Below are 26,096 nucleotides of genomic sequence, written 5' to 3'. Positions count from 1 at the left end.
GACGGGGTGTTGCGTGAAAGGCAGGGACGCGTGAAAGATCCCTTCCCCTGGGTTTCCTCACCTCGCACCCGGCTGCGCTCCTCCTCTTCCTCCAGGTACCGGCCGCCCTCCTCCTCCACCTCGGGTTCCTCGGCGGTGTCTGTTACCCCCGGTGAGGCGGAGCTGAGCCGCTCAGGTGAGAAGGTGGTGTGGGCCGCCGGCCCTTACAGCTCCCAACTGAGGGAGCCGGAGGAGCGCTCTCGGGGATGGTGAGCTGGGGGAGCGGCCTCTGGGCCTGTGTGAGGTGAGAGCCAGAGAGAGCATGCTCTGGGGGGGGGGGGGGTAGTGTGAGCGGTCTGTGGGAGGGAGCACCGGGGAAGGAGAGCGCCGGGGGAGAGGGAGAGCGGGCTCAAAGGCGTTGTCAGGAGCCAGGTGCCACGCACCTTCACGCGCAGGCGCACGGTTCCCCTACCTGCTCTGACGGCCGCTGATGGGGCTCAGGACTCGCGCACTCTCACGCGCACTCCCGCTTCCTCCGCGCAGCCCCTCCTCGCGCCGGACGGCATCCTCACGCGGGCGCACGCAGGCTGGGGTCACAGCGGGAGTTCCGGCCTCCGGATCGCAGCGCACACTCCCTGTGCATGACGCGCGCGCCACGCACCCGAGCTCCGTGGCAACAGGCACTGATTGCCCTCAGCCCCCTCACCTGGCTTCCTTACCTTAGCCTATTACAGGCTCCGCACTGACACTCCCCGGTCCTGCCTCCTGCTCGGATTGGACCGTCTCACCTACTTAGGCTCAGCAGTTCCACTGGCACATCGGCTGAGCATAAGCTTTCTGTTCCTGTGCTTACCTCTCGTGTCTCCTAGATATCCTGCCTAGTCTTGTTTGATCTCCCGTGTATCGACCTTGGCTTGCCTTTGGACCACCGCTTTTCTCTGGAACCCCGACCGTGGCTATCCTCGAGCCTCCGCAACTCTCCAAACTTGAACTCGGCTCTCGGACCTAGACCATTCGACCTTCTCCTGCACCGACCCCAGCGACTAGTACCTCCAACGTTGCGGACTTCTCCTACCCTCACCTTGGCAAGTATTACGACGACTCTACTCTCTCTGCTCCTGACCTGGCGAGTTCAACTACGCACACTTCAGACCGGATCCCCGTGCCTGTCGGTGGTGTTTTCTCTATTCCCACCTCAGTACCGAGGGTCTCGTCTAGTTTGTGGTGGGCACAGCGTGATAGGCGTGGAGTGTGTGAGGCTGCGGGTATGCGGTGTAGTGTGTGAATGTAACAGTGGGCAAGAGCACCGGCCAATGAGAGGCGTGGGGGGCAATAGAGCACCGGCCAATTAGAGCCGTGGGTGGGCGGGACACATGGGGGGTGCAGACACACCGAGAGAGCTGCCGGGACAAGCTGCACCACACCGCCGGTAAGCCTCGCCAGTGGGCAAAATGAGGGGGATTAGAGAGCCTAGGGGTTTTTTTGGGGGGGGGCGAGTGGCTCTTTTTGTAATTTGTCAAGCCGTGTATGTGTATATATATTATAAGAAACACCAGCATAATAAGGATCAGCGAGTGTGGAAGGGCTTCAATTTTGCCCATCCGGACAGCAGTCTTTGTTACCTATATGTACAACCATCAAGAACCTTCAGAGGATTTCTAGTCACTACAGGACTGGTTCATACCATATGGTCAGGACTATCACTATTTCATTGAGTGTGTGAGGCGCCGGTTTCTTATTTCGGTATGTATTGTGTGTTTAGTTTATCTACTACTGTTCCTGGCTGCCCCCCTAATTTTTAGGCACCGAGTAATCACTCTGTAGAGTGTATACCACCCTACTTTTATTAGCATTAGCGCTGTAGCACGTACGCCTTTTTTCACACTACACCGAAATAACCTATACTGCTTTCTTCCAGATCTGACTCAAACTTCACACGGGAGACATAGGAATCCCCCCTAACCCAGAAGACAGGTAGGCAACGCCTCCCCTCCAAAATATAGCATTGCGGGAATGAGGTACCTGGAGTTTTGTTTTTTTAGTGGCCCACATAAACTTAAACCTTGTTTATTTGGCCCGTGTTAGCCTTTGAGTTTGACATGCTTGTTGTAAATCAATGTATTTAGAGGGTAAAACAGATAAAGGTACACTACAAAACATATATATATATATACACACACACACAAATACACCTCACTGACTGCATTTTTATATCTGAACTGTCATCACCCAACACAGGGTTTAATTATGGTGGTTGCCAGCGTAGTAGGGCGAGGGTGGCCCCGGCCCTCGCTGGCTTATTTTGTTGTTCTTGATTTCACTTCCGGGTGTGGGACTCTATATAATGCTGTATGTCTGCTCATGTTTGTACACCTCCCTGATGAAGGAACCCCGAGAGGTTCAGAAACATTGAATATTTTTTTGTTTTTGTACAATATACTTTTGAACATTTATTTCTGATGAGCGGCAACTTTTTCCCCTAGAAATTGTGTGTGTGTGTGTATACACACACACACACACACACACACACACACACACACACACACACACACACACACACACACACACACACACACACACACACACACACACACACACACACACACACACACACACACACATAAGTGTGTGTGTGTGTGTGTGTGTATATATAGAGAGAGGGAGAGAGGGAGAGATATATTTAGAGATATAGAAATACAGAGAGAGAGAGGTGCATGCTACATGACAAAATACAGTATATAAAATGTAATTATGCAAATTAAAAACCTCTACACAAGTGCACACTCACAAGTGAAGTGAGGAAAAACGCTTTTGGGAGATAAAATCTCACGATGTGATGGTAGATACACCAGTCATCTCACGGTGTAACATGCGCCTTTATCATGCTGAATTCGCCGCAACACACTGCTGACACCCAATCAGAAGATCTTTCAGTCTGGATGTAGTGGCCCACAGCAGGCAGCGATTAAAGACCGGCAAACAGTCACTTGTATCCACAACGCAGCTAACAATTGCACAGTTCCTCTGAGCTCAATGACTCTCGTTGGCATGATGACGCAACACTGTCCTTACGCGTTTCGTCATAGTCCATGTAACTGCATCCGGGCTACGAATTGCGGAGCACACAGATACTGAATATAGCTCAGATCTCCCAAAACACAGCTGTATAGGATAATTGGGTATACTGTAGGTGGTACTCAGCAAAACCAATGACAAAAACATCACTTATATACATCTCAATCGCACACCAGTCATGCAAGGAATTATGCCGAACCAGAATGTGCAAATAAAGCAGTTCTGTGCAATCAAATGCATCAAAACAATCAAATCATTTTTCAAAATTGCTTCCATAAACCAATTTGACTCTAATTTCACACTTGACAGCAATCTGCAATATGATTTATAAGATATATACCTCTGTAAATACCCACTCAGATGTAGATAGTGTGTGTTTTGTTCTTTTCATGTCACATACAACGGACTTTATTCTCCGTAAACGAGTAGTTATACGTACACCTCAAAAACATTTAATAAACAACTAAATGATGCAGGTGGTTGAGAAAACAATGTAATTGTATTTGAAGCATGAATTTTAGTTTTAGTCTGAGAATAAATAAAGCTGCTCTGCACACGAGTCCTCTTATCTTCTGTATGTAGTGTTCCCTCCACGCCTTTCCCCAGATCCCTCTTGGTCATTACCTTGCAGGAGAAGGGAACGATACTTTGTCCTTAGAAAAGGACATAATGACATACAAAAAGGAGGGGCTAAAGGAATATTTTTAGGGCTACATTTACCATGATTTAAAATCTAAACGTATCTCTGTCACCGATTCATTTTGATTCTAGAAGGGAAAGCACCTTTCAGTGAGATAGTCTGAGAACATCGGTGTATTATTTATAATGATTAGTACAGTGGTTAGGGATGACGGACATCTCTGCTTTGAGGTTTTATTTTTTAATAATCTAAGGGTATAAGAGTATAAACTAGTTTCAATATTTTATGTCTGATCATCTATTTAATTAAATATCACATCTTTTTATCTATGGAGTTTATATATTCATATTTAGAAAATGTAATGGAGCTAAGGAGATGGGAATGGGGTGACTGTTTTTTCCCCAATGCCCAACTTCCCTACTCTCTCTCTCCGTCCCCGTATTCTCTTCAACACCTCTGCCCAAAATACCATTCTCTCCTTCTACATCTCTGCCCAGAATACCATTCTCTCCTTCTACATCTCTGCCCAGAATACCATACTCTCCTTCTACATCTCTGCCCAGAAAACCATACTCTCCTTCTATATCTCTGCCCAGAATACAATACTCTCCTTCTACATCTCTGCCCAGAAAACCATACTCTCCTTCTACATCTCTGCCCAGAATACCATTCTCTCCTTCTACATCTCTGCCCAGAAAACCATACTCTCCTTCTACATCTCTGCCCAGAAAACCATTCTCTCCTTCTACATCTCTGCCCAGAAAACCATACTCTCCTTCTACAGTACATCTATGTCCAGAATACCATACTCTCCTTCTACATCTCTGCCCAGAATACCATACTGTCCTTCTACATCTCTGCCCAGAATACCATTCTCTCCTTCTACATCTCTGCCCAGAATACCATACTCTCCTTCTACAGTACATCTCTGCCCAGAATACCATTCGCTCCTTCTACATCTCTGCCCAGAAAACCATACTCTCCTTCTACATCTCTGCCCAGAATACCATTCTCTCCTTCTACATCTCCGTCCAGAATACCATACTCTCCTACATCTCTGCTCCATGTTCCCTATCCTTTTCCATATATCTGACCCGTGTGCTATCCCTCCTATCTCCATGTCTGTTCCCCTTTTCCCTCTGTCTCATGTTAAAGCTACATTTCTGAAAAGCTTTTCTGGGACAGGTATGTGATACAGCAGTATACAGAAACTAGAGTAGAGGGCTGCTTTAAATGAGATCAGAAACACTTTATTTCAAAGAAAACATAGTTCTGGTGACTAACAAGTTTTGTTTTTGTCTATATTTATTCTTGACCGATGTCCTCTTCAGAATAGACCTTCCAAACTAGGACTGTCCTTGGTAGCTTTATATATAGGTGTGATCATTTTCATGCTGCTTTATGTTATGTAAAGTACAGTGCGTTCATTTTTAAGCAGGAATCACAAGCTTGGATTGCTTTAAAACCAAAAGCACAAGCTGAAATAGAATACTATTAAACAAAGAAACACTCTACGAAGATAACAAATCTTAGGAATCTTACCCAATCCATACAGAGCAATTTTTGAGCTGCCTTTTTGCAGCAACACCGGGCTTATATCGATCTTCTCTACAGATGTAGACCGTCCAAAGTGATTCACAAGTCCTGCACAGCTTAATATATCCAGAGCACAAAGAGCATCAGCCTATAAGGATACAGGAAGCACAGTAAGTGCCAATCCACAGCATCTCATCTCACACAATACCCAAACCAGCGCTTTGTTCACTGCAAGAGCAGATATCAAAGGGATCACATTTTATAAAGGTTTACTATCCAAAAAAAACATTATCTGATCGGTACTACTTGAATTTAAAATGCATCTTCCTAATGGAAAACGCACGTTTTATAGGAACAAAGCCAAACTCATTTTTACATTTGTGGTAAATGTTACCACGAGCGCTGCTGCCAGTAAAGCTTCCCGAGTATGTGTGCTGAGTGATAATGGGGAAAGGCGGGGTTGCAGACCTGTCTAAGACATGCAAATGAGCATACAGTAATATTTCCATTTGCTATATGCTTTGCTGTGGAGGGTTTTTGTCACTATTTTTCACCCACCATAACTTAAGTATATATATATTCTATAATATTATAATCGCGGCCTATCACACCTGTTCCGGCATCGGAGAATCCATCTCTAAGAGTCAGCGTTACTAAGTAGTGCTACTCCATGACAGACTTTCCAGCACGGCTTGGTGAATATGGCCCTGTATATCCAATTCAAAACCATACTCTCCTTCTACATCTCTGCCCAGAATACCATACTCTCCTTCTACATCTCTACCCAGAATACCATACTCTCCTTCTACATCTCTGCCCAGAATACCATACTCTCCTTCTACATCTCTGCCCAGAATACCATACTCTCCTTCTACATCTCTGCCCAGAAAACCATACTCTCCTTCTACATATCTGCCCAGAATACCATTCTCTCCTTCTACATATCTGCCCAGAATACCATTCTCTCCTTCTACATCTCTGCCCAGAAAACCATACTCTCCTTCTACATCTCTGCCCAGAATACCATACTCTCCTTCTACATATCTGCCCAGAATACCATTCTCTCCTTCTACATATCTGCCCAGAAAACCATACTCTCCTTCTACATCTCTGCCCAGAATACCATACTCTCCTTCTACATATCTGCCCAGAATACCCAATCTAAGACATGCAAATGAGCATACAGTAATATTTCCATTTGCTATATGCTTTGCTGTGGAGGGTTTTTGTCACTATTTTTCACCCACCATAACTTAAGTATATATATATTCTATAATATTATAATCGCGGCCTATCACACCTGTTCCGGCATCGGAGAATCCATCTCTAAGAGTCAGCGTTACTAAGTAGTGCTACTCCATGACAGACTTTCCAGCACGGCTTGGTGAATATGGCCCTGTATATCCAATTCAAAACCATACTCTCCTTCTACATCTCTGCCCAGAATACCATACTCTCCTTGTACATCTCTACCCAGAATACCATACTCTCCTTCTACATCTCTGCCCAGAATACCATACTCTCCTTCTACATCTCTGCCCAGAATACCATACTCTCCTTCTACATCTCTGCCCAGAAAACCATACTCTCCTTCTACATATCTGCCCAGAATACCATTCTCTCCTTCTACATATCTGCCCAGAATACCATTCTCTCCTTCTACATCTCTGCCCAGAAAACCATACTCTCCTTCTACATCTCTGCCCAGAATACCATACTCTCCTTCTACATATCTGCCCAGAATACCATTCTCTCCTTCTACATCTCTGCCCAGAAAACCATACTCTCCTTCTACATCTCTGCCCAGAATACCATACTCTCCTTCTACATATCTGCCCAGAATACCATTCTCTCCTTCTACATCTCTGCCCAGAAAACCATACTCTCCTTCTACATCTCTGCCCAGAATAACATACTCTCCTTCTACATATCTGCCCAGAATACCATACTCTCCTTCTACATATCTGCCCAGAATACCATTCTCTCCTTCTACATCTCTGCCCAGAAAACCATACTCTCCTTCTACATCTCTGCCCAGAATACCATACTCTCCTTCTACATCTCTGCCCAGAATACCATTCTCTCCTTCTACATCTCTGCCCAGAATACCCAATCTAAGACATGCAAATGAGCATACAGTAATATTTCCATTTGCTATATGCTTTGCTGTGGAGGGTTTTTGTCACTATTTTTCACCCACCATAACTTAAGTATATATATATTCTATAATATTATAATCGCGGCCTATCACACCTGTTCCGGCATCGGAGAATCCGTCCCTAAGAGTCAGCGTTACTAAGCAGTGCTACTCCATGACAGACTTTCCAGCACGGCTTGGTGAATATGGCCCTGTATATCCAATTCAAATGAAGGGGCTGTGCGGGGTCTTCCACTTTATACAGTAGCACATCTTAGTAAATATGGCCCTAAGCGCCTTATTCAATACACAGATAAGCCGCTTGCCTGTCCTAGAGAAGATTTTAGTCCGGCTCATTTATATATTATATTATATTATAATATATATCATATTTTTATTTTATAGAAAACTACTATTTTTAGTTAAACATGGCACACTAGGGCAGCTGAGACCTCAGGACTCACAATCTTGTTTCCCATCATATTGCTCTTGATGTTGATTATTGTTCGTTTTGCGATGCAAAACTCATTGGAGCAGAATTAATGTGACAAGACATTAAGGTCACAGTATGATCATTTTCTGATAATTACCCCTGTTGGATCATCGTGGTTTCCATGAACACTGAAGACTGGAATTGAAATGTTAAGATTGCTATCCTGGTAATTCACCCAAGGAAACCTGCAAAAGTAAGGAAGATATCCATATTTTAAAAAGGTAAGATTATAAAACACTTCCAGAAAGGATCAGACACATTAGCGTATTCAGCTACTCAATAAAAGACTAAGTAGTTGAACAATGGTGTTTGACACATGAATAATAATTGCTTATACAGATGTAGTAAGCTTTAATGTCTTCAGTGCCACGATCACGCGACCAACACCAAAATATTAATGCTGTGGGGGTTCCCACTTGGAAGCATGGACCCCCCCCCCCCCCCTCCAGCGCAATAGGTCAGCCAGTCTCTGGCGCCCCAGACTTTTGCTTGTTCGCCCCTGACGGGCGGGATGGCATGTCTTGGTACATCTGTAGGTCTTACTCAACTCCTTGTTTAATTTCATCATTGTTTAAATAGTGCCGTATGAAACCGTTTGTTTAAAGAATACTAGACGTGACTGCAGAGTTCCATACACATCCTTTTGCAGAGATGAACAGCCACCCTGTTGAGAGAGCTCACCGTCCTTTGATACCTCCTCTCTCACTTGGGAGCCACTCTGTCAGAGGGGGAAGAATTGTCCCACAACCGACCAAAAAGAACAAAAGTGTTAACAATAGCACTTAGAACGATGTATTACAATGTTTGAGGTCCAGGGCAGGGATTACCAGAGATTTATTTGGCATGTCCGGTGTTCTTATTTGAATGAGCTTTCCATATGGTAGTGTGTGCTAGTTCCATAAAGTGTTCTATACAGTAAATCAGGGGTGATCAACATTTTTATGCTGAGCCACCCTTTTCATCCATGAAATGTCTCTGCCCCCCCCCTCCCGCCTGATGTAATCAATCACATGAAGAAAATAAAACCTTTATTAAACGGTGTACAATGTAAATACAAATATGTCTAAATACTTATTTCAACAGCTCGCGCTTGCAAAATTAGGCTGCATCCACGCTGCTGCTGAGAGCGGTGACATCACCAACTCTCCAAGCATTAGCACAGGGTGTCCTGCATAATTTTGCAAGCACGAGCGAGGGGCCATGGATCAGGGCTATTTTTGTGTGTGTTTGTGTGGCTGAGTGTGTGTGTGCATTGACTACTGCTGAGCGTGCTTCAAAGAAAAAATTGTCTCCCCAAGCGCCAAGCTTGGGAGAGCGTACGCCCCCCAGTTTGTGCAACGCTGCATTCAATCACAACACACACACACACAATCACAACACAGACACAGCACACATAATCACAACACACACTCACAACACAACCTCAATCACAAAACACAATCACAACCAACACAGACAACACACACAAAATCACAACACACACACACACAATCATAAGTCACAGACTTTCACCTGGGGGGGTGGGGGGGAAGTACTACTACTGTAAGCATGTTCCGGTACCCCATGCTGCTGAAAACTGGGGCGGGTAACACAGGAGGAGGAGGGGATGTCTGTGTGCAGGGAAGGCCCCGCCCCCGCAGCAAGCACACAGAAGCAGCAGCACGGAGCCTGAGCTTCTTGGCCACCCGTGCACAGCTCTGCCCGCTCCCAGGTTTTGCCGCACGCAGCCTGCGCCCCCCCCCCCCCTAAATAATCTTGCGCCCCCCAGTTTACGCACCGCTGCAGTACATAATGGATAAAGAAAAATATACAAAGTAATAGCTTAGATCAACACAGTGAATGTAGGGATCAATACTTTTCAGACAAGGGACCCACGCCCATCCAAGTACAGAGGCATTAGAAACAAAACAAAAACTAGAATATGTTTTGATGCCCGCAGAGCAACCATAACTGAACTATAGTGCTCTCCGTCCTTCTGTAGACACGGTCAGAGGATTCCAAACAAACTACTGTGTTGACCAAGCTCGAAACGTTGGTCCATTTTGGCACATTAAAATTCTTCTGTATAAGTCAGTGTGCCTGCCTCTCACTGCACATCGATGCATCTTCTGGGACCCTTGGACTCCCTTTGACCGAAAGCACCGGCAGCCAAGTACTTCGCAATTACCCTAATTATTGAGTGCCTGCATTCCTCTTTGTATTCGTGTTGCCCAAGCTCTACATATATTCTGGCTTTGCTCATTTGCATGCGATTACCCAGAATCCCTGGCTGCAGCGGAAGCACTGTTTGCCAAGCGATAATGGTGAAAGACAGGGTTGGAGAACTGTCTGAGACATGAAATTGCATCACAAGTGGTATTTTTATCTACTGGCCAATAGAGCAGAATGATGTCCAAAGGGTCTCTTAATCAGTGACTAAAGGTATCCTGTCTTACTATGGATCTTTTAGGGCCACGCGTGCTGCTACATAGTTCCAACGATCAAGTTCTACCACTTTTACATGTCAGTGCAAATGTGGAAATGATGGTTGCACGTGATCACGAAGGTCCCTCTCACATTTCTCATTCACCGAGTATATAATTCACAAGATCATATTACAATGTTTGGGTCCATTAAGCAAATCTTTTACCTGCTTCTGATCAATAAAACAACTCACAAGTATAATTCAAGAGCAATCATTTATGTACTGTACGTCCATAAACAGATGAAATTAAGCACAATCTGTCCATGTGCATGCCCAGCCCTATAATTATAAAGAGGCAGCTCTTCCTAGGACCAAAGGGAACGAACATTGGCTTGTTTATCTAGCTAAATGTAGATGATTGGTACCATTTTTAACCAAAAACATTCACTTTTAAAGTCTTCATAACAACCAAATGCTTTGCAGTGTTTTTGCAATCTTTGTGATGAGACTGTAAACTGTTCTACACACAGGAAAATTGTTGATTCATGCGGTTTCCCTTTTGTTGGGCGAATGATGGCAACCCAATTAGTCCACAGAGATACTGGGGAAGATCAACAATTACTAGATAAGACTAATTAAACAATCCAGAAGAAAATAGAAATGTATTTACCGTTTCCAGAAATAAGCACAAATAATGACTGCTTGAATTTTTTTTTAAATCTTTATTTTGTGTGCGCTACATGGAACTGCCAATTGTTACACTGAAGGGTTTTTAACAGACTGAGACAAGCTTACATACGTGTGTATGTAAAGGAATACTTTTGTTTTTACGTACATGCCATCTGACTCCAATTCATCTGTGTGATATGATCCAGGCCAGTCTTTCTTTACATAAAAAGTCTTTTAATACCAATGTACCCTACAAACTTCCCAATGCGAATAAATAACCCGGTCTGCATCATTATCACACCGGTCACCCGCAGTCGGGCATTATTAGGCATGTTTTTCTAATGTAAACAGCTGACAAATTAAATCTTCTGCTATGTAAGTACTGTACATCTTGATGCGAAGTTCTTCTGGAATCAGGACTCCTGATGAAGACGTCATTACGTAGAAACGCGTTGAGTTGGGCTTGTCAGCCATCTTGGAGAAGAAGAGAAGCAGAGGGATCTTTGATGGTGTCCGCTGTTCCGGCGAGCTGTGACGTCACGTTCCGGAAGTGACGCAAGCGGAAGCTGTTTGCAGTGAGACCAGGCGAGGAAAGCTGCGCCGCAGTAAAGACCCATTTGTCCAAATGCTGTTATTTCTTCGATTTGCCGTAAGCCTCCATTTGTGATCTTATATGCGATAAACCTGTCATTTTTATCTGCACTATGGTTGTTTTCTGTTCTCTCCGAGATTGCTGATCCATATACCACATCTCCAGACTGGGTTACATTATAACTCTCACCTGGCACTTATGCTCATTTTCCTGCTGCGCTTGTGAGTAGGAATTTTGAAGCCTTTTTTTATATAATTTATCACATTGTTTTATAGTACAGCTAAACCCCGTTATAACGCGCCTCGTTATACCGCGATTCGGTTATAACGCGGTTTTCCCGTGGCTCCCGTTTTTTTTTAAAAAAAAAAAAAAAAAAAAAAAAAAAATTTTTAAAAAAAAATTTTTTTACATTTTTTTTTTGCACACTGCACACACTCACTGCACACACACTGCTCATTGCTCACACTGCCACACTGCACACACACTGCACACTGCACACACACTGCTCATTGCTCACACTGACACACTGCACACACTCACTGCACACACACTGCTCATTGCTCACTGCCACACTGCACACACACTGCACACTGCACACACACTGCTCATTGCTCACACTGACACACTGCACACACACTGACCACACTCACGCACACTCACACACACTTACGCACACTCACGCACACTTACGCACACTTACAGACACTCACACACACTCACACACACACACACACACACACACTTACACACACTTAGACACTCACACACACTCACACACACTTACACACACTTACACACACTTAGACACTCACAGACACACACTCACACACACTCACACACACTTACACACTCAGACACTCACACACACTCACACACACTTAGACACTCACAGACACTCACAGACACTCACAGACACTCACACACACTCACACACACTCACACACACTCACACACACTTACACACTCACAGACACTCACAGACACTCACACACACTCACACACACTTACACACACTTACACACACACTCAGACACTTACCCACACTCACACACCCATATACACACACACACTTTCTCTCCCATATATACATACACACACACTCTCTCACTCTACACAGACGGGCCGCGACCAGCACCACCACCCGCTCCCCCCCCTCCTCCCGCGCAGGCAGCGGGAGCACCGGGGACAGCGGTGGGGAGAAGAAACCCCCCGCTACAACCTCCATGCAGGCAGCATGGTTCTGAGGTAAGCGGCGACCTGAGGGGACATCCCCACTCCCATCTCCTGCCCCGCGGCCTGTCCCGAGGTGACAGGGGGAAGCGGGGACAGGAGAGACATCCCCGCTCCCATCTCCTGCCCCGCGGCCTGTCCCGAGGTGACAGGGGGAAGCGGGGACAGGAGAGACATCCCCGCTCCCATCTCCTGCCCCGCGGCCTGTCCCGAGGTGACAGGGGGAAGCGGGGACAGGAGGGACATCCCCGCTCCCATCTCCTGCCCCGCGGCCTGTCCCGAGGTGACAGGGGGAAGCGGGGACAGGAGGGACATCCCCGCTCCCATCTCCTGCCCCGCGGCCTGTCCCGAGGTGACAGGGGGAAGCGGGGACAGGAGGGACATCCCCGCTCCCATCTCCTGCCCCGCGGCCTGTCCCGAGATGACAGGGGGAAGCGGGGACAGGAGGGACATCCCCGCTCCCATCTCCTGCCCCGCGGCCTGTCCCGAGGTGACAGGGGGAAGCGGGGACAGGAGGGACATCCCCGCTCCCATCTCCTGCCCCGCGGCCTGTCCCGAGGTGACAGGGGGAAGCGGGGACAGGAGGGACATCCCCGCTCCCATCTCCTGCCCCGCGGCCTGTCCCGAGGTGACAGGGGGAAGCGGGGACAGGAGGGACATCCCCGCTCCCATCTCCTGCCCCGCGGCCTGTCCCGAGGTGACAGGGGGAAGCGGGGACAGGAGGGACATCCCCGCTCCCATCTCCTGCCCCGCGGCCTGTTCCGAGGTGACAGGGGGAAGCGGGGACAGGAGAGACATCCCCGCTCCCATCTCCTGCCCCGCGGCCTGTCCCGCGGTGACAGGGGGAAGCGGGGAGCGGAGGGACATGCCCGCTCCCATCTCCTGTCCCGCGGGATGAATATGCGCTAAAGCGCGGCGGCCATTTTTTTTTCTCGCGACCCCGTTAGTAACGCGGTGGTCTCGGGGTGGACCCCGAGACCCGCGTTATAACGGGGTTTAGCTGTATTACACTATCCACTTCTTTTTTCTTTTTTGGGAAATACGGCGACGCTCCCCTGGAATTCCATCTACACCACATGTAGGATGTGGATGACTCCCGTGGTTTAACTCATCACCTTTTGAAAGCACACACAAGTCCTTCTATTGTCCTTCTATTGTCTTCAACTTTATTGGGGGAGTCAACAGAAATATAAAAGGTACTTGTAGATGGTGGTATGTAGTGAGAGAGTGCTTCTCTAGATGAAGGTGCCTTGGTATGGGGGGGGGACGGTAAAAAAGGATGGCCTTGCAAGGGGTGTAATGGAGGATAGCATGTACTCACAAAGCCAGCTTGTAGGGAAAGAAAGACACTTTCCTGTGGCAGACAGGAAAGGTCTAAAAACCACTGTAACTGCCAGAAAGACAGGGGAGCTGGGCTGAACCAACCTTCTAGCTAAGAAGATTGGAAGGTTGCCAGGGCAACCAGATAGGGCAGGAGGAAAACATGCAGCTTAAGGCTTAGTCCATAGAGGCTTGAACCCGTGCAGAGGCGTGCTGAGGCTCAGGGAAAGAGGTGCTTTCCCTGGCCTTAGAGCGCGCGCCGTCCGTGGGCGTGTCTGGGGGCTGGCCAGTGACGTCACGGAGCTGGTTCGCCCTCATTGGGCAAGCGAAAAAACTAAAGATTTGTTAAGACACACGCTTCCGCAGACGTGCGGAAGCGTGCGCGAGCCCCTGCTAAAGCCGCTCTCATTGCGGCTGCAGGGGCTCAGTGCCGAGCAGCAGCACGCCTCAGCATGGGTCAGCACCTAAGTGCTGACCATGCCTGAGGCCAAAGGCTGCGGTCCCAGTCATCACTGTGACACGCGCGCCCGGCGGGGGTGGCGCATGCACAGCGCTAACCGCGATCTGCGGTCTTCAGGAGAGAGGGAGGTTGCGACGGGAGGGGGCGTGGTCGGGTTTTTGCGGGGGCGTGGCCATGACCTCAAGCGGCTGGTTCGCCCTCATTGGCTGAACGCCGGCGGGGGGCGTGGCCACGGCTCCGTCGCAAGTTCCACACACAAATTTTTTGAGTGTGTGGAATCTTGCAGTACAGCGCGGCTGCTGAATGTGCGCCGACGCATGTACTCGGCCATGAGTGACTGGGGGGCCGGTGCTTGTGCGCACAGCGCACGCCGAAGCGTGCGCTGTGGCAGTCACTGGGACCACAGCCTAACTAGGGAGAACAGTAATCCTGTCAGCTGCAAAGGGACATAGAAAATGTGCAATCCTGTTCCCGGACAAAAGTGCTTCGTAGATCTTCCAAACTCTATGCATACACCACAGGTGCATGGTTTTGTATGAAACAAGGGACACAATAAGACCTACACCAGTACTCATCATCTTTAGATGAGAATATAAAAATGTTATATTACCTTGTCTCCGGCATCAAATGACGCCACGAGGTAAGAGAAGTTGCAGAGGCCTCACGCGATCCCCGGCATTACATTTAAATGCCCTGGGGAAGAGCGCGGGGCCTCCGGAACCTCTGCACACCCCCCCAAATCCACCCCCTCCGACCTAAGGGACAACATATAGTGAAAATAAAGCGAGATTCCAAAAAAAGCCCCTATTGCAGTGCACTCACAGGCCCCATGCGAAAGGGGGGGAAATTATAGCATACACACCGGAGATGTTCAGCTCTTGCAATAGGCGTATACTGTATATAAATTATACAGCAGAGAGCCTAGAGAAAATATTCTCCTGCTCTCAGAAAGAGAGAATAAAAAACACAAAACTCTTCCTGGGCTGTTTTCATTGAGATAAATTTGAGTGGAGGTGGGGAAATTAGGGAAGTACCACAGATATATTACATCTGTGGGAACGGGCATGAAGAAGGGGCGTCTATGGCCCCGAAACGTTAACGTTGCCCCCCTATTATTTTATTACCCCCATCCATTACGTGTATTGTACGTATATATTGTTTTCTCCCATTTTGTGTTTTTATTCTTTTCCCCTTGTTTCCCCCCCACCCTTCTCTCTCCTTGGCTGGTTGTCTCTACAGGAGAGGTTGTCTCTACAGGAGAGGTTGTCTCTACAGGAGAGGTTGTCTCTACAGGAGAGGTTGTCTCCATGCCCTGCTATTGGGTTCCATGTATAGCTGCTTAAATATTTTTTCAAATACACTGTTGACTTACTCTAATTGACTATTGTTCATTGCTTCTATTGTTGCGTGCTGGGGCCATATGTATACATCTCTAGCCTTCCACACTGGGATTAAATATTGCGTAACCAGGCGAATATATGCATATTTTTGTGAGTGCACTCTCTCTATGGTGTCCACTAACTATATTAAAAAAAAAAAAAAAGATTGTATTCCATTGTTTGTGCCCATGTTTTGTTTTTGAGGTTATTCGAATGAAAAGGAGTGGTAACCCTAAATTTTGAAAACAAAACTTGCATCACCACTGACTGATTACATCATCATTACTAAATTAGGTGTGTGTATATATTTTAGTTGGCAGAGTTGTCGCGGGAAGCGAGCGAGCGGCATAGTCGGCGTGGGGAGCGAGCGGCAGGGGAGGGGGGGAACGAGCGACAGGGGAGGGAGGGAGCGAGCGGCAGGGGAGGGAGGGAGTGAGCGGCAGGGGAGGGAGGAAGCGAACGGCAGGGGAGGGAGGAAGCGAGCGGCAGGGGAGGGAGTGAGCGGCAGGGGAGGGAGGCAGTGAGGGAGCGAGCGGCAGGGGAGGGAGTGAGGGAGCGATCGGCAGGGGACGGAGGGAGGGAGCGAGCGGCAGGGGACGGAGGGAGGGAGCGAGAGGCAGGGGAGGGAGGGAAGGAGCGAGCGGCAGGGGAGGAAGGAAGCGAGCGGCAGGGGAGGGAGTGAGGGAGCGAGCGGCAGGGGAGGGAGGCAGTGAGGGAGCGAGCGGCAGGGGAGGGAGTGAGGGAGCGATCGGCAGGGGACGGAGGGAGGGAGCGAGCGGCAGGGGACGGAGGGAGGGAGCGAGAGGCAGAGGAGGGAGGGAAGGAGCGAGCGGCAGGGGAGGGAGGGAGCGAGCGGCAGGGGAGGGAGGGAGCGAGCGGCAGGGGAGGGAGGGAGCGAGCGGCAGGGGAGGGAGGGAGCGAGCGGCAGGGGAGGGAGGGAGCGAGCGGCAGGGGAGGGAGGGAGCGAGCGGCAGGGGAGGGAGGGAGCGAGCGGCAGGGGAGGGAGGGAGCGAGCGGCAGGGGAGGGAGGGAGGGAGCGAGCGGCAGGGGAGGGAGGGAGCGAGCGGCAGGGGAGGGAGGGAGCGAGCGGCAGGGGAGGGAGGGAGCGAGCGGCAGGGGAGGGAGGGAGCGGCAGGGGAGGGAGGCGGGGAGCGAGCGGCAGGGGAGGGAGCGAGCGGCAGGGGAGGAAGCGAGCAGCAGGGGAGGGAGGGAGCGAGCGGCAGGGGAGGGAGCGGCAGGGGAGGGAGCGGCAGGGGGGGGAGGGAGCGAGTGGCAGGGGAGGGAGGGAGCGAGCGGCAGGGGAGGGAGGGAGCGAGCGGCAGGGGAGGGAGGGGTAGGGGAGGGAGGTAGCGGCAGGGGAGGGAGGGAGGGAGCGGCAGGGGAGGGAGGGAGGGATGCGGCAGGGGTGGGAGGGAGCGGCAGGGGTGGGAGGGAGCAGCAGGGGTGGGAGGAAGGGAGCGGCAGGGATGGGAAGGAGGAAGCGGCAGGGGTGGGAGGGAGCGGCAGGGGTGGGAGGGAGCAGCAGGGGTGGGAGGGAGCGGCAGGGGTGGGAGGGAGCGGCAGGGGTGGGAGGGAGGGAGCGGCAGGGGTGGGAGGGAGGGAGCGGCAGGGGTGGGAGGGAGGGAGCGGCAGGGGTGGGAGGGAAGGAGCGGCAGGGGTGGGAGGGAAGGAGCGGCAGGGGTGGGAGGGAGCGAGCGGCAGGGGAGGGAGGGAGCGAGCGGCAGGGGTGGGAGGGAGCGAGCGGCAGGGGTGGGAGGGAGCGAGCGGCTGGGGTGGGAAGGAGCGAGCGGCACGGGTGGGAGGGAGCGAGCGGCAGGGGAGGGAGCGAGCGGCAGGGGAGGGAGCGATCAGCAGGGGAGGGAGCGAGCGGCAGGGGAGGGAGCGAGCGGCAGGGGTGGGAGGGAGCGAGCGGCAGGGGTGGGAGAGAGAGAGCGGCAGAGGTGGGAGGGAGCGAGCGGCAGAGGTGGGAGGGAGCGAGCGGCAGGGGAGGGAGGGAGCGAGCGGCAGGGGAGGGAGGGAGCGAGCGGCAGGGGAGGGAGGGAGCGAGCGGCAGGGGAGGGAGCGGCAGGGGAGGGAGGCGGGGAGCGAGCGGCAGGGGAGGGAGCGAGCGGCAGGGGAGGAAGCGAGCGGCAGGGGAGGGAGGGAGCGGCAGGGGAGGGAGGGAGCGGCAGGGGAGGGAGGGAGCGGCAGGGGAGGGAGCGGCAGGGGAGGGAGCGGCAGGGGAGGGAGCGGCAGGGGAGGGAGGGAGCGAGCGGCAGGGGAGGGAGGGAGCGAGCGGCAGGGGAGGGAGGGAGCGAGCGGCAGGGGAGGGAGGGGTAGGGGAGGGAGGTAGCGGCAGGGGAGGGAGGGAGGGAGCGGCAGGGGTGGGAGTGAGGGATGCGGCAGGGGTGGGAGGGAGCGGCAGGGGTGGGAGGGAGGGAGCGGCAGGGGTGGGAGGGAGGGAGCGGCAGGGGTGGGAGGGAGGGAGCGGCAGGGGTGGGAGGAAGGGAGCGGCAGGGATGGGAAGGAGGAAGCGGCAGGGGTGGGAGGGAGCGGCAGGGGTGGGAGGGAGCAGCAGGGGTGGGAGGGAGCGGCAGGGGTGGGAGGGAGGGAGCGGCAGGGGTGGGAGGGAGGGAGCGGCAGGAGTGGGAGGGAGGGAGCGGCAGGGGTGGGAGGGAGGGAGCGGCAGGGGTGGGAGGGAAGGAGCGGCAGGGGTGGGAGGGAAGGAGCGGCAGGGGTGGGAGGGAGCGAGTGGCAGGGGTGGGAGGGAGCGAGCGGCAGGGGTGGGAGGGAGCGAGCGGCAGGGGTGGGAGGGAGCGAGCGGCAGGGGTGGGAAGGAGCGAGCGGCACGGGTGGGAGGGAGCGAGCGGCAGGGGAGGGAGCGAGCGGTAGGGGAGGGAGCGAGCAGCAGGGGAGGGAGCGAGCGGCAGGGGAGGGAGTGAGTGGCAGGGGTGGGAGGGAGCGGCAGGGGTGGGAGAGAGCGAGCGGCAGAGGTGGGAGGGAGCGAGCGGCAGGGGTGGGAGGGAGCGAGCGGCAAGGGAGGGAGCGAGCGGCAGGGGAGGGAGCGAGCGGTAGGGGAGGGAGCGAGCGGCAGAAGAGGGAGGGAGCGAGCGGCAGGAGAGTGAGGGAGCGAGCGGCAGGAGAGGGAGGGAGCGAGCGACAGGAGAGGGAGGGAGCGAGCGGCAGGGGAGGGAGCGAGCGGCAGGGGAGGGAGGGAGGGAGCGGCAGGGGAGGGAACGGCAGGGAGGGAGCGGCAGGGAGGGAGCGACAGGGGAGGGAGGGAGCGACAGGGGAGGGAGGAAGCGAGCGGCAGGGGAGGGAGGGAGCGGCGGGGAAGGAGCGGCAAGGGAGGGAGAGGCAAGGGAGGGAGCGAGCGGCAGGGGTGGGAGGGAGCGAGGGCAGGGGTGGGAGGGAGCGAGCGGCAGGGGAGGGAGCGAGCGGCAGGGGAGGGAGCGAGCGGCAGGGGAGGGAGCGAGCGGCAGGGGAGAGCGAGCGGCAGGGGAGGGAGCGAGCGGCAGGGGAGGGAGCGAGCGGCAGGGGAGGGAGCGAGCGGCAGGGGAGGGAGCGAGCGGCAGGGGAGGGAGCGAGCGGCAGGGGTTGGAGCGAGCGGTAGGGGAGGGAGCGAGTGGCAGGGGAGGGAGCGAGCGGTAGGGGAGGGAGCGAGCGGTAGGAGAGGGAGGGAGCGAGCGGCAGGAGAGGGAGGGAGCGAGCGGCAGGAGAGGGAGGGAGCGAGCGACAGGAGAGGGAGGGAGCGAGCGGCAGGGGAGGGAGGGAGCGGCAGGGGAGGGAGCGGCGCGGAGGGAGCGGCAGGGAGGGAGCGACGGGAGGGAGCAAGCAGCAGGGGAGGGAGCGAGCGGCAGGGGAGGGAGCGAGCGGCAGGGGAGGGAGCGAGCGGCAGGGGAGGGAGGGAGCGGTGGGGAGGGAGCGGCAAGGGAGGGAGGGAGCGAGTGGCAGAGTCGGCGGGGAGGAAGGGAGGGAGCGGCAGAGTCGGCGGGGAGGGAGCGAGCAGCAGGGGAGGGAGGGAGTTTCAGTCAGTAGATTAACGCTGTGGGGTCCCATTCAGAAGTTGGAACCCCACAGAGTTAATCCTATAATGTTTTCGGGGTGGAGGGGGCTCATTTAAATTTAGGGGTCACAGCTAAAAAAAAAAAAAAAAAACACCATAGGGTTGCAAAGTTTGTAATGGATGTATCCAAAAGACGTCTCTCTGCTAGCTTATAAACAAATTTGCTGTCTCTATTGGATTTAAATAGTTTCTCTAAAGCACGGTATTTTTAAGTCTTTTTTAATTATTATCATTATTATTTTTAATAGCTCTTTTGTGCTCAGCTATTCTAGCCATTCATTTTTATTTTGGCATTCCGACTTTATTTCAATTATGTATTAAAGCATAAATGACCCCTTCTGTTTCACAGTTAATAAATACATTCATATTATTCTCCTTTTTTGTCATTGAATGTATTCATTTTAAGTATTAAGTGTTTTTACAATAAAAGGCATTTATAATTGTAATTACCTTTTTTGTTCAGTGAACAATGCTGTATATTTATAATTGTAATTACCTTTTCGTTTAACAATATTGTCTCTGTTGATTTTTTTAAAATGTATTTAACCTTTTGTTTTACTTATCTTTTCTTTTTACTTTAACTTCTGAAAATTTACTTCTGGTTAGTATGTCTTCAAGATTTTTTAATCTTCTGTATATTATTCAAGGATATTCCTCTATATAATTCAATATTGTTGGATCACTTTTTCATACGTGCCAGTTCTTTTTATGATTTTTTTTTCTACATGTGAAGTAACTGGTACATGTGCCAAACATAGGCACAGATCCACCAGAGTGCTAAGCTTTAGAATGACTTGACTTCTATTCAATAACAGATGAGGCCTCCAGGAAACAGGGCAAAAGCCCGGTGGGACAGGGCTTGATGGCGGTTACAGAGGTCCTGCGCTCTTCCCCACAACCATTATACTGATTTGTTTCTGAACAACATAGGCCGGACTGATATCTATCTCCAATCCACCCCTGCTCCTATTGATATGAATGGGAGCCGAGACTTGCTAAAACAGAGCTCCCTTTTGTGGACCTGGCCCATCCAACCTTATACTATTGCTTGGAATCACTCTAGGCTAACACAAGGTGAACCCCGCTTCAGCTAAATTCTAAATGTGTATAAAGCGATAAGGTGCTGTGGGTGATACGGTAGGTAAACAGCAGCGTGTAATCACTCTATTCTGTTTTAGTCTCCCAGTTTTTTTTATATATCTTACAAAGTCACATCCATATTTTTCTTTATAAACTATATATTTTTTTAAATATTTATTTTCACATTTCAAACAGTTATTAGTACTATGCAAATGTTGTTAAACATTAAGAAAATTATATTGACTACTACTCCAAATTAGTAGAATATCATCTATAAATCTCGCCTTAATATTTTATATTATGCATGTAACAATTCTTCCCATCTACTAACATGAAAGTTCACATAATTAAGGGAAAAGTATCCACATTGCTGTACCTTTAATCTGATGGTAATACATTATTAAATAAAATATTTTTTGGGGAGCATATAAATCTTGGATTAAATCTAGAAGATATAGGATAATAAAATACAACAAAAAAAATACCAACCACAGTATTCCTATCCCTATCCCTCAGTTGATGTATTGCATGTATTGCAAATTCAGACCACAAGTTTAATATAAACTAATAAATTAAGATTTATTTACAGAAGTAATTTGTCAGTTGAACAAACGTGTTGACGCGTTTCAAATTACAGTATGTACAGTTTGAAAGGACTGTTCAAGTAAGACTGAAAGACATAAAAAGTGCTAGGTCACATATAAAAAAAAAAAAAAGAACAAAGCCAAGAGAAGACTATATATTAAACTTGTGGTCTGAATTTGCAATACATGCAATACATACACTGAGGGATAGGAATGCTGTGGTTTGTATTTTTTTTTTGTTGGATTTTATTATCCTATATATATACAGTATATATATATATATATATATATATATATATATATATATATATATACACACACACACACACACACACACACACACACACACACACACACAACAGAGATAATATTGTTAAACCAAAAGGTAATTACAATTATAAACATACAGTATTGTTCACTGAACAAAAAGGTAATTACAATTATAAATGCCTTTATTGTAAAAACTCTTAATCCTAAAAATGAATACATTCAAAGACAAAAAAGGAGAATAATATTAATGTATTTATTAACTGTGAAACAGAACAGGTAATTTATGCTTTATATGTAATTGAAATAAAATCGGAATGACAAAATAAAAATGAAAGGCTAGAATAGCTGAGCACAAAAGAGCTATTAAAAATAATAATAATTAAAAAAAGACTTTAAAAATACAGTACTGTGCTTTAGAGAAACCATATAAATCCAATAGAGGCAGCAATTTTGTTGATACGTTTGCAGAGAGAAGTCTTTTGGATATATCAATTACAAACTTTGCAACCCAATGGTAGTAGTGCACAAAGTTTTTTTTAGCCGTGACCCCTAAATTTAAATGACCCCCCTCCACCCCAAAAACATTATAGGATTAATTCTGACTGAAACTACAGAAACCAACTTGTACTACAGCAGCAGTCTGTGTCGCTCCCTCCCGACTCTGCCGCTCGCTCCCTCCCCGCCAACTCTGCCGCTCGCTCCCTCCCCGCCGACTCTGCTGCTCGCTCCCCTCACTCGCTCCCTTCCGACTCTGCTGCTCGCTCCCACCCCTCGCTCCCTCCCAACTTTGCCGCTCGCTCCCTCCCTGCCGACTCTGCCGCTCGCACCCTCCCGTGTATGTGTGTGTGTAAGGAATCCGCCCCTGGGTTTGGCTGGAACTCATTCCTTACAGAGCTATGGAGTTTCCAGATAAACCCTGCCTGCTCTTGCAATCACTGCAGTCTGCATGCCTCCTGTGCAGCTCTGTCCCTATTCGCTAGGTGTGCTATATAGAGTCAGCCCTTCCCCACAAGAAGTTGCTGAGCATAAACCAAGTTCTACTTGGATGTAACTGTGTTTGCCTCAAACATCCTTTCCTTAGCCATTCCTGTTTCCCGTGCTGAAGCGCTGGAGTTCCCAGCACTTGCTTCGGAGTTCCTGTGGCCTGTCTGCATATTCTACTTGCAGAGGCCTGCATCGTTGTTCCTGTTGCCTGTCTGCATATTCCTTGTGCAGAGGTCAGTATTGTTGTTCCTGAGGCCTGTCTGCATCTCACCCTTGAAGAGGGCTTCATCATGGCCTACTCCCGATCTTCTCCCAGAGGCCATTCCTACACTGCTGCTTCTACGCTGAAGCGCTACGCACCTGCCTTCATGTTGCTGAACCCTGCTTGTATCCATGACCATCGCTCCCGTGCCATCTGCCTTGACCTCAGCCCCGCGGTCCGGTCCTGGTTTGTTGCGAGCACGATCGTTACAATGTGTGTGTGGGCCCACCACAACGCCACTGTCCTTCACCATACCCCCACTACATCCCGCTGCCCTTAACATTTTTAAACAGGGCACACTAGGGTTGGCTAATATCAAAATTTTCACCACGATAACAAATAATATATAGCGCGATAAATTTGTTAAAATAAAAGTCTGAAAATATTCTAGCGAATCTACATAAAACGTGTTCTCAAAATAAATACATGTTCTTTAAATGTACTAAAAACAAAGAGACCTTCATTCCCAAATCCTTTCCATGTCTGTACATTACCTTTTCTCCCCTACACTGCTCCCATCATCCTATTACCCTCATCCATCTACCCCTCATCCCCTCACTCTCACCCAAGATACTCCCTCCGTTTAATAACACTCGTCACTTATAAAATGTTACAAATTATATTACAAATATATTCAATGGATTTAATTAATGGATAAACAGGGAGAGAAAGAAACCCAATTTGTAGCACTCAAACCCCATGTCTGAATGATTTGTCAAAATTAAAATACTTTATTAATCATAAATGTTAGAATAAATGTGGTGTCAAATTGACAAATAATAGACATACACTATAGATCCTGTGTTGGGTGAAGTGTAACACCCTAAAACACGGACAGGTTAAAAAAGGTAAATTGAGCTGTATTAAATCAATTGACACATAGATAATGCTGTACAGCATATCCCACATTAACGTACGCAATGGGATCGGAGCATGTATGTAAAGCGAAAATGTACTTAAAGTGAAGCACTACCTTTTTCCCCACTTATCGATGCATGTAATGTACAGCAATCGTCATATACGTGCATAACTGATGTAAATAACGCATTTGTAACAGGCTCTATAGTCTCCCTGCTTGCGCACACCTTCGGTACAGGTAGGGAGCCTGTATTGCTGTTCAGGACGTGCTTACTGGCGCATGCGTGAGCTGACGTTTGCCTATTGAGCGAGATGTACTTACTCGCGAGTGTACTTAAAGTGAGTGTACTTAAACCGGGGTATGCCTGTACTCAATTATTAGTAACCAGTATCTACGGGTAGTGACAACTAGGTTACTTCAGCACTCAGTTCGTTAGCACCTCAGAACACACTGGTTAAAAGATTATATTTGCTTGGTTAATCTGCATGTGTGTGCCAGCTGTCAGCTTGAAAAAAATGGTAAGTCTGAGCCAAAAGAAGCCAGCAACTGATTGGTGAGTGGTGAAAATAGTTGTTTGATACACCCACACTAGTTCATAGAAGAGACTCCTTACTACTGAAATAACCTCAGAGGTGAAGCTGTTTGTCCTAGAGTTATTAGATAAGCTGCTAGCTCAAAGCTGTGACCATAAAAATGTAACAGCTAATGTTAGCTAACTAACCCAGAGCCCATATTCATGAATGCTACAGTGCTAAGTAATTGAAAGCACTACTGGGTGCCAGTGGTGGAGGATACAATGTAGCCGTTTCTAGTAGCGGATACAGTCTCCCTCGGGCAGGAACAGGTTCCGTAGCATGCCACAGTGTGCACAGAGTGCTGCGGTCAGACAGTCTACCCTACGCGTGCCCGTGATTGATCTGGCCGACGCGCGCGTTTCGCGTGACCCTTTCTCAAGGCTTAATGTGTAGGGGGTGGGGGTGTCCCATAGCAAAAGGGGAAGTTTTAAAGCGACGTCTCTTAATCTGATTGGTCTATAGAACCCTATGTGCACCACACTGTGTACATGTCGGTGAAGTACTAAGTGAAGACGCGGTCTGTGTAAAGACACTGGATAACTCATGTGGTTAGCAACAAATACATTCCAAAGTAAATGCATAATAATAATAATAATAATAATTATACAGACTACGGCATTCATGTACAGCTGTATGTTGAATTACCACCTCAATGAACAATAGTGGTCTGACATGAATATATAGTAGCCCTAAATACTGATATTGTGCATATGGGGGGGTGGGGGGGAGAGAATCTCCTCCCTCCATATGGAATGATAGGGTCAGTTGGATATTTTATTTCAATTATTTATAATTACTCTGAACCAATTGTCAAGTACTATTAAGGGGAATTCAGTCAGAAACCCCCCACTAGTGGAAACAGAACTTCCACTCATGATAAATATATTTAATTAATAAAAAGCTAATGGATAGTGTCAGGATTGCAGTATCCCTTTCTATAACCAGGTCTGGCTTGGGGGTATCCAAATTGACTGAACTGTTATCATATAGGGGATGATAAAGATGAGATGAGGGCCAAGGGTCCCAGGGGGGAAGAGAAGAAGGGGTTAAGAGTCCCAGAGGGGAGGGGAGAAATATAGTAGAGAAATACAAAGGACACTGTATAGAATTGGTAGTGTGGGTAGCAGCTGAAAGTGTCTACCTTGACTTGGTTGCAGTCTTCCCAAAAAAAAAAAAAAATTAAAAAAAAAAGAAGATTGAACTATGTGAAGATTGAGATAATGTGTGTGGCTCAGGCTATATGAAGACCAACTATCACCCACCTCCATTTTGGCCTAACCGCCATTTTGAGTGTTTGCTTGTATGAATGCTTATTTGTTTTATTCGTGTATGATCTGTGAATGTTTGATTCTGCTGTTTATCGCTTCTAGATGTAACTATAGCCCTTGTGTAATTCCTACGAGGCATGCAAGAATTGAAATAGCATTCGTAAGAGGTTTTTCCTGCCTTAGATAATTCTGCTGACCTTAGGTTCTGTTATCTGACAGCTACAGTACACACAGGGCTGGACACAGTAACTCTTA

The 26,096-nt window shown here is 49.1% G+C and overlaps 1 protein-coding gene across 2 annotated transcripts in view; it reads right to left on the bottom strand.

The window, feature by feature from the left end:
* The window catches only part of MRE11 (MRE11 double strand break repair nuclease), a 185,239-nt gene that overhangs the window by 141,776 nt on the left and 17,367 nt on the right, over window positions 1-26,096 (bottom strand). For both annotated transcript variants that reach the window (XM_075592499.1, XM_075592500.1), the window contains exons 3-4: window positions 7,958-8,045; window positions 5,237-5,378 (exon numbers count right to left, since the gene is read on the bottom strand). In XM_075592499.1, coding sequence (XP_075448614.1) covers window positions 5,237-5,378; window positions 7,958-8,045 — 230 coding nt within the window. The remainder of the gene's footprint in view (window positions 1-5,236; window positions 5,379-7,957; window positions 8,046-26,096) is intronic.

Source organism: Ascaphus truei, chromosome 3 (genome assembly GCF_040206685.1).
Source record: "Ascaphus truei isolate aAscTru1 chromosome 3, aAscTru1.hap1, whole genome shotgun sequence".
Classification (NCBI taxonomy): domain Eukaryota; kingdom Metazoa; phylum Chordata; class Amphibia; order Anura; family Ascaphidae; genus Ascaphus; species Ascaphus truei.
This window is presented reverse-complemented; position numbering and strand designations above follow the sequence as displayed.